The sequence below is a fragment of the Triticum aestivum genome, chromosome 7B, assembly GCF_018294505.1.
Source record: "Triticum aestivum cultivar Chinese Spring chromosome 7B, IWGSC CS RefSeq v2.1, whole genome shotgun sequence".
Classification (NCBI taxonomy): Eukaryota; Viridiplantae; Streptophyta; class Magnoliopsida; order Poales; family Poaceae; genus Triticum; species Triticum aestivum.
In genome coordinates, this window is record NC_057813.1 from 761,470,731 (window position 1) to 761,479,349 (window position 8,619).

Below are 8,619 nucleotides of genomic sequence, written 5' to 3' on the forward strand. Positions count from 1 at the left end.
TAAGTGGCAAAATGGAATATAAGGAAGTAAAAAATGTATGGAAAACCATATGAAAACAAGAAAAATGAAGTCGTGAAAGCGGTAGGGTTGTGTTCCAATGAGAAACTTGTTTTCCAAACAAGGATAATGGTGCCGGAAGACATAAGCTGCACACACAAAAGAAAGACCGGTGAAGGAGCCAACGACACCACTCAGCAGCCAACGACATCATACATCAAAAGGGAATTAAATAATGCCTACAGGTTAGAGTTTTTATTAGCCCTCTTTATCTCTCAACCAACGATCGGGCGAGAAACAACTAAAGGATGACTCCTTTGGGGCAAGCCAATCTTGTTCTCCACCCCTTCCGTCATGATCCCATCCACGCTCTCTTACAAGGGTCAACTCACAACACTGCATATGGATGCCAGCTCCTTATTAGATACTAGTTACATACCTTAGATACTACCTACAAATGTTGAAGTACAAGTCTAGCCTGTACTTTTCACAGGGTGCGATGACATCTTCTAGTTGCTAAAAGAGAATAAAAAAGCTAGGAAATATCAAATATACCTGTCTTCTCGATTACATTGCCTTGATGCTAATGGTGTAGTCGATACTCTCTGATCCTTGGAGCATCCTGATGACCCTTTTTATGTGAGGCCTCTTGGTGCGGTCAGGATTCACACATATCATACCTACCTGGATGCATCTCTTTATTTGTTCACAATCTGTTTGTAGGGATACATGCCCAGGAAATCTCTGCAACACATGTCTATGTTTATCAAGTGTCGGTGAAATCAAAACAAACTTATAGAATGTTAGTATACAAAAGGTAAAATGCAACATCCTTTCTATGAAACAAAGACCCCCATTTTGAAATAAGAAATATAATTTCCTTACAAGCTCGATAAATTCATCTTTAGTTGTTGTAGCATCGTCTGGGTAGTGCATGCGCCTTGTTGATACCTCCAAGATTATTCTCTTCATTTGTTGACGGCAAAACTCTAGCGATACATCCTCTGGTGATCTCTGTAACACATTTCTCCATTCGTTAAGTGTCTGTGGGTACAAAACAAACAGAGTAAACATCTACAATGTTAGCACGCAAAAGGTAAATTGTAACAAAGAACTTCATTTTGAAATGCAAAATATTATTTCCTTACAAAGTCGATAAAGTCATCTGGAGGTGTTGTCGTAACGTCTGGGTAGTCCCTACGTCCTGTTATTACCTCCAAGATTATTACACCCAAACTGAATATGTCTGACTTTGGTGTAATTGTACCTCCATGTAAAAATTCTGGTGCCATGTAACCACTGAAACCAATAAGTATACAATTTTAATGTGTTAAAGTGACCACAATTAGAACAAAACTTTTTCTTATGCCTAGGGGCATTAACTTACAATGTTCCATGGCGTGATGATGTGCAAATAGTTTCTTGTTGGTCAAGTAGTCTTGACAGACCGAAGTCTGTGATTTTTGGTGTCATGACGTCATCGAGCAATATGTTTGCAGGTTTCAAATCAAGGTGAATAATAGGCTTATCAATTTCTTCATGAAGCTGGCATAACCCATAGCAAATTCCCTTGATTATACTGTAACGTGTTCCCCAATCATGTCTAGTAGATTTATCTATGTTTGTAAACAGCAAAAGAGCATTCTGAGACCGTTGTCACCTCAAAATCTATGATTATTGTTCTATAGATAATATACAAAAGTACAGCAGAATTTTAATGTATGTCCCATTTGTTGATTCTATAAGGCCGATATTGGAACCACCGATTGATCCATCGTAGCCCTTAATATATGTCAATTAAATGCAGTTTTTTTAGAGCTTTGCTCAAAGCTGCTTGTCAAACTTGACGAACTACAATCTTAAATGAAGATGGAACTGAGAAACAACCTGATAGATACTCATCAAGGCTTCCCTTTGGCATATATTCCAAGCAAAGTAACCTTTCAGCAGTCTCTGCAAAAACGTATTTTCCATGGTACGGCAAACATGCACGCCGTAAATCATAGCAGTAGCCTACGCATCGCACTATATTGGGGTGCTGAAGCATCATAAGATGACAGACCTCGCTCTCGAATTGCTTCTGCAGGCCTGGCATAAATGATGACACGTTCTTTTTGACAGCGATGATTTCCCCATTTGGCATCACTCCCTGTTTGAGGCGTTCAATAGGGTGATGTTAGTTACTGCATACAGATACCTATAGGTTTGTTTGAAACAAAAGAAATGCATGCAGAAATGATCGATCAATAAACTATTTATATACCTTATATACCACACCAAAACCACCATGGCCAATTATCCGGTCGTCAGAGAAGTTATCAGTGATCTGCTTTAACTCTTGGTATGGTATACTCTGTGGTCTTGCATGCGCTGGCTGAGAGCATGGAGCTGCACCATCATCGATGTGCGTCGTGGATCTCTTCGAGGTTGAGCTGCTGTCCTCACGGTGATGCTTCGGATCCCAAAAACGCTGCGCACGACGGTAGCTGTGCTTGCTGTCGCCCATCTCCTTGAGAAGCTCTTGATTGATTCAAGAATAGATGCGAAAGAAGACACTCCTGAGAGGATCAATATACAGTAAAGCAGGGCCTCTTATTTTAACACTGCCCGAGCCTGAGGCCGGCCAAAAGAATTATATTGAAGAAAACCATGCCTGAGGTGGATAACTCCTATGCTTTTTGGATCGAGTCGGATGGGATTCTAAACAGCACAAGCACGCACACTTACGTACGTGCGTACGTACGCACGCTTAGATGAATTTGGAAGGGTTGACGAAGTGAGTTTGGGAGCTCAAGAAGTCGGCAAAGTTCTTAGTTAAATCCACTTAGTCTAGCAAACCAATCTGCGATTAGATGGTTTGGACGGCAGTGGCACCCCTAATGCAACAAGGTTCGAATCTTGGTGCTCGCATTTATCCCGAATTTATTTTATTATTTTTAGCTATACTCTTTCAGTGGGAGAAAACGTTTTCGTCAACTATATAGGTGTAGGATGTGCGTGTGTATACATTCAGAAGGATGAGTGTATGCATGTATATAATGATCGCCTGCGTTTATACTGTGTAAAAAGATCCACTTAGGCTAAGTTGATATAAAGGCCGAAAGTCAGGTACGCTAAATCGTTGTGGGCTGCAAAAGTGCCGCCCATAGTTTGCAGTTTCATATGTCGAGAAAAAAAACCTGTCAAGCGGCCGCCGACAAACTCCCCTCGTCTGTTAACCTCCAAAAAAGTTGCGCTCTGGCAATAGGTGTTGCGTCCTCTGGGGAGCCTGAGGAAGCCAAGCACATCCTTTTCAGATGCGCTCTGGCTTAATTTTTATGGAGCCGTGTTCGTGAATGTTTCAGGCCTAGTTTGAACCCAAGATCAATGGCTGATATTCATCCTTAACATCTGTTGTAGCCAACATCTCTAACATCCTGATGTTTGAAATCTTTAGGAAGAAAAAGCTTTTCAAAAAGTTGGGCCAGAAAATTTCATTTGTTTTATCTGGTTATTTAAAGCTTAAATTGAACTATTAAATTTGGAGGATTTAATTTGAACTAATGCAACCTAAATCTAAATTTGAAATTGTGTAATTTTGTTTCAGCTTGGGTTGTTTTTCCCCTGCCTCCAGCATGTTAATTACGTGCCTCCTTTTTTTGAATTTTTTTTAGATCGTTTGATTTATGTTAGAGCTCTTGTCCATTTTCTGGATTTTCTTGAAAAGGAAAATCAATATATTTTTTTCTCTCAAATCTGGGCGAAACTCCCATGGCCCATACTTCTCACTCTTATCTAGTTGCAGCCCACAATTTTTTTATCCTTCAAACCGAATTGGCCAAGCCCATCTGTCTCCTCTTTTCAATTATTATTTTTCGTCTGGGCTATAGGCCGATCTCCCGGGTCAAACCGCCTTCGCCCCCATCTCTCTTGTCGTCCATATCCTATGGAGACCTCACCCGCCATGGATGGCCTCCATGGAGCTTTTTCTCAAGTGATGTAAGGGGTGTTGCGAGGACGGTGGTTTGGCTATTGTGAGCTGCGAGGGCGACTAGGTTGCTCCGGCGATGTTGCGGTGTGATCTGGGCTGTTGTGACGGCAGGTAGGGTACTAGGGTGGCTCCGGCAATGCTGTGACAGTCGTCGACATGCTGCGATAGGATCTCCTGTGCGGCGATGGCTCGGGCTATGATGTCGTGCTGCGAGGCTGTGCTACGACGGCCGTCGACGTGTTGCGAGCCGGTGTTGATGAAGGAAATATGCCCTAGAGACAATAATAAAGTTGTTATTTTATATTTCCTTATTCATGATAAAGGTTTGTTATTCATGCTAGAATTGTATTGATCTGAAACTTAAATACACGTGTGAATACATAAACAAATACCGTGTCCCTAGTAAGCCTCTATAAGACTAGCTCGTTGATCAAAGATGGTTAAGGTTTCCTAAACACAGACATGTGTTGTCATTTGATTAGAGGATCACATCATTAGGAGAATGATGTGATGGACAACACTCATCCGTTAGCTTAGCATAATGATGGTTCAGTTTATTGTTATTGCTTTCATCATGTCAAATACATATTCCTTTGACTACGAGATTATGCAACTCCTGGATACCGGAGGAATACCTTGTGTTTTATCAAAAGTCACAACATAACTGGGTAATCATAAAGATGCTATAATAAAGGTCTTTATCACAAGCGGCAATATAAAGTGACGTTCTTTTGCATTAAGATTTTGTGCATCCAACCATAAAAGCGTATGACAACCTCTGCTTCCCTCTACGAAGGGCCTATCTTTTACTTTTATCTTCTACCCTTATACAACAGTCATGGTGATCACCACCTTTCCTTTTTACACTTTTTTCTTTGGCAAGCACTTTGTGTTGGAGCGATCCGGATATATATATATATCCATTTGGATGTAGGTTTTCATAAATTATTATTGTTGACATTACCCTTGAGGTAAAAGGTTGGGAGGCGAAACTATAAGCCAATATCTTTCTCTATGTCCGATTAAAACTTTGAACCCATAAATATCACGTGAGTGTTAGCAATTGTGAAAGATTAAGTGATAGTTGAGTATGTGGAGTTTGCTAAATCAAAGCTCCGACATAGACCCTTCCTGAAAATAAGTGCAATTGTTTGATGACTGAGAATATAGTTTGTTAGTTTCAAGAATGTTTATGATCTATACTTTAACATGTGAATAGTTTGTTACTTGATCATGAAAAAATTTATGAGATGAGCTACTGTTATTACATATAACTAGTAAACATGCCCGTGCATTGCAACGGGAGAAAATATATATCATATGCCCAACCTAATAAATATGGCTCGAGGATCCCTCCCACGGCACACATATGTCCACGTCATCACTTATCCTCCTTCCCGCCCTCGTTGACGGCCCCCACGGTGCTGAACGTGATCAATCCCAACACAATGTGCTTGGTCGCCACATGACACGCCTTACCGTTATCGACACCCAGTGTCCTAGGCTCAAATCTTCGTTCTCTCCTTGGCTTGGCTTCTCCTCCATTCCTCCTCCTGTTGACGTTAACAAAACCAAATTCCAAATCAATCGTCCATCCTATTTGACCCTTCTCAAGGCATCCGACCGATTGGCAACGCAGCACACTTCTCAAGGCATCCGACCGATTGGCAACGAAGCACAGGCGCTCAGCCGCCCATATTTTCACAGTGAAAGAAGAGACTTCATGGTTTAACAGATCCGAGATGTCTTGAACAATAGCATAAAACAAGCTCAGCATATGTTCTTACCAACACCAAACAGAGGGTATAATTTATAGCTACCAAGATGTATATTCACAATTATACAGAAAATTTTAAAAACTGTTGTTGACAGGTGATTCAGTTATTCGAGTATTTTCCCATTAGCCTAGTATAAGGAAACACCAAGTATCATCCGTGATTGATGAATTATAGCTACCAAGATGTATATTCACAATTATAGAGAAATATTTACAAATTGTTGTTGCAGATATAACACCGCCGTTACAATAAAAGAAAGATTGCAGGTGATTCAGTTATTCGACTATTTGCCCATTAGCCTAGTAAGAATACACCAAGTATCATCCGTGATTGATCACTGGGACATCCTTTGTGCTTCATAAGGCTAACGCAGGCATACAAATGGATAAAACCCAATATTGTATTTTCTTTCCGTCCGAAATAAGACTCCCTAGTAGTAATAGGTAGCTTCCGACACCCCGAGCTGAAGAACAAGAGAGCAGAATGTATGTTCCCTAACACCACATCACAAAAAGGAATTAACTCGAAATAGATCAAGCAAAATTGAACTAATCACAACATCCCACTACGACAGAAATTAAACGCACTTCTCTGAACATCATCATAAGAAAATTGATTGTTAAGTGGAGAGAGGTATCCTTGACATGTGATGTTACTGGAACCAAATCATTAGTCTGTAAACTACCATCTGCTCGAATCCTACAGAAGCAATCTACATTTGAAGATACAATGCAGGAGTATAGATTGTTAGGACTTCACCTGTTTTTTGTAAAACAAATAGGTATGTTGGGACACAGCAAGCTGAAATTATCCGATGTATAAATAGTCAATTAGGATCTAAGGCATATTACACTTTTTATGAGGTTCATAGAAAAGCATCTATCTAGAATGCAAGTCCGAATAATTATGTAGTCATGAGCAAAAGGGGGGCCGAACAAAGAACCTCATATATGCTAATTAAATTCAATAAATATATATCCATACTAATAACCTTTTCATACAGAATTAGGCAATTGTCCTACTGAATGATGAAAAAAATTGGAAGACAATATGTTGTTCATATGCACCCGATTTCTCCATCAAGTCATGTCTTCCATTCCTACTGGCCGTCAGCTTGAAGCTCTCTTGTAGTACCAATTCCCTGCGCCACAAACCAACATAAACGACGATCACCACAGGGAACTGATAGGGCTATGGCAGCCAGCGACTCATTTGTGATCAAGGCCGGAGTGTTATGGAGTCTTGCATAAAGAACAACATAAAGATTTGGGCTTAGGGTAGGATATAAAACTTGTAAAGCTTTACATGTTTTGCCTTTTCCCCCTCAAATTGGCAATAATAATACCGAAGGATATAGGCCAAAAGATTGATTAAATACGTGTGTAGTTGCTATTTTTATCCTAACAATGGCCAATCGCTTTACAGGAGGGTAGTAGAGATGCCACTGTATTAGAAAAAACAATATGACAGATAGAATTCGAAATTGCGAACCTGTAAAGAGAGGTGTGTATTTTAAGTTTTACAAACTTTCCAGATTTCTCAAGATGATTTTTAATATTGTGTATAATCTATCTATGGCAGATCTGCAGTAAGCTTTTCAAATTGTCGCCCATGCAAAAATTAAGCTAGATGCATGGCGTACCTGAGTTATATAGGTTTTGTTTACATCACGTACATGTACCCCGTGTACACAACCCACCTATATTTCAACTCCAATGTATGTGCTTTAATAATTGGATAATCCTGATCCGAAAAAACACATGAATAACTCAAAATGAATTGTGGATTTATTACATACTTTTAAAGATAGAAATACCATACCTCATGTATATGAGATCAACCACAAGGAGCTGACTCGGATAATCCTGATCCCAAAAAAACATAGGAATAACTCAAAATGAATTGTGGATTTGTTACATACTTTTAAGGATAGAAATACCATACCTCATGTATATGAGATCAACCACAAGGACGCTGACTCCAGCAAAGACACTTGCTCCAAATCAAGAAAAGGAAATCATAAATTATGATAAGTTTCTCTCTGATTAATCAAGCAACCGTAGGACACCAGTCCCAACTCCCAAGTACTGATCCAGTTTCTCTCTGATTAATCAAGCAACCCCGATCTCTCTGAAAGATCCTAATTAACCAGCACACCAGTCCACTGATAAATCAAGCAATCCTGACCTCTCTGAAAAATCCTCAATTTACATGTTCTCCTTCCTTCCCAGCCATGGCCAAGACTATACTCCTCCTTTCATTGAAGGGACTTTCTCAGCCATGTCATTTATCTACAATCAGAAAAATCAAGATAAACAATACAGATCCATTTTCTTCAATAGATAGTATAACATGGAACAATCAGATGGACAGAAAGATGCAGTACTCACAGCAAAGATAAAGCTCATGAACATTGGCTCGGACAAACACACAAACACCTTGTGTGCAAAAAACAACAGAGAACATCCACAAGCTATAACCAGCTAAATCATTAGTTCAGGTGGAGGGCGGTGCAGAGGGGACGGCGAGGTCGCCTGGGAGTGCAACGACGATCGGCTGGCGAGCGCGTGCCCTCCAGGGCGGCGCATAGCGAGGAGCTCTGGGGCATGGATTAGAGGAGGAGTTGAGGTGGAACGGTGGTGAAGGGTGCTGCGATCTGGCGTCGGTTGGCGGCCGGCGCGACACCGGGTCGAGCGTCACGCAGGGTATGCCGGCTGGACGCAGAGGTGGTCGGGGTAGGCCTTGGCACAGCTGGGACTTGTGCTCGCTGCGCTGGAGGCGTGTCTCCGTCGAGCACCAGAACAGGAGGCAGGGGACGAGCTACAGGAGCTCCATGGTGGAGGTTATGGCGGGCTGGGCAGCCCCGGATCGGGT

At 41.0% G+C, this 8,619-nt stretch overlaps 1 protein-coding gene and 1 long non-coding RNA gene across 2 annotated transcripts; both read right to left on the bottom strand.

Moving 5' to 3' along the window:
• Nucleotides 1-564: 564 nt before the first annotated feature.
• On the bottom strand, nucleotides 565-2,356 carry LOC123158827 (cysteine-rich receptor-like protein kinase 6). Its single transcript, XM_044576661.1, has 6 exons — nucleotides 2,261-2,356; nucleotides 1,885-2,146; nucleotides 1,385-1,613; nucleotides 1,146-1,296; nucleotides 1,023-1,041; nucleotides 565-752 (listed from the first exon to the last, which is right to left on the bottom strand). Exons 2-6 carry the CDS (start codon nucleotides 2,138-2,140, stop codon nucleotides 565-567), a joined length of 843 nt encoding a protein of 280 aa, XP_044432596.1. The 5' UTR covers nucleotides 2,141-2,146; nucleotides 2,261-2,356.
• Nucleotides 2,357-5,953: 3,597 nt separating this feature from the next.
• LOC123162288 (uncharacterized) lies at nucleotides 5,954-8,390 on the bottom strand. The gene is made up of 5 exons (XR_006481170.1): nucleotides 8,136-8,390; nucleotides 7,690-8,036; nucleotides 7,567-7,610; nucleotides 7,388-7,488; nucleotides 5,954-6,886 (listed from the first exon to the last, which is right to left on the bottom strand). It is a non-coding gene; the product is annotated as an uncharacterized lncRNA (long non-coding RNA).
• Between the last annotated feature and the right edge of the window lie 229 nt (nucleotides 8,391-8,619).

Excerpts from the sequence above, each read along its gene's own strand:
- LOC123158827 (XM_044576661.1), bottom strand. The coding sequence starts at position 2,140 with ATGCCAAATGGGGAAATCATCGCTGTCAAAAAGAACGTGTCATCATTT. Across the intron at positions 1,614-1,884 it reads CCTTGATGAGTATCTATCAG|ATAAATCTACTAGACATGAT; the intron begins GTTGTTTCTCAG and ends TTACAAACATAG. Across the intron at positions 1,297-1,384 it reads TCATCACGCCATGGAACATT|TGGTTACATGGCACCAGAAT; the intron begins GTAAGTTAATGC and ends TATTGGTTTCAG.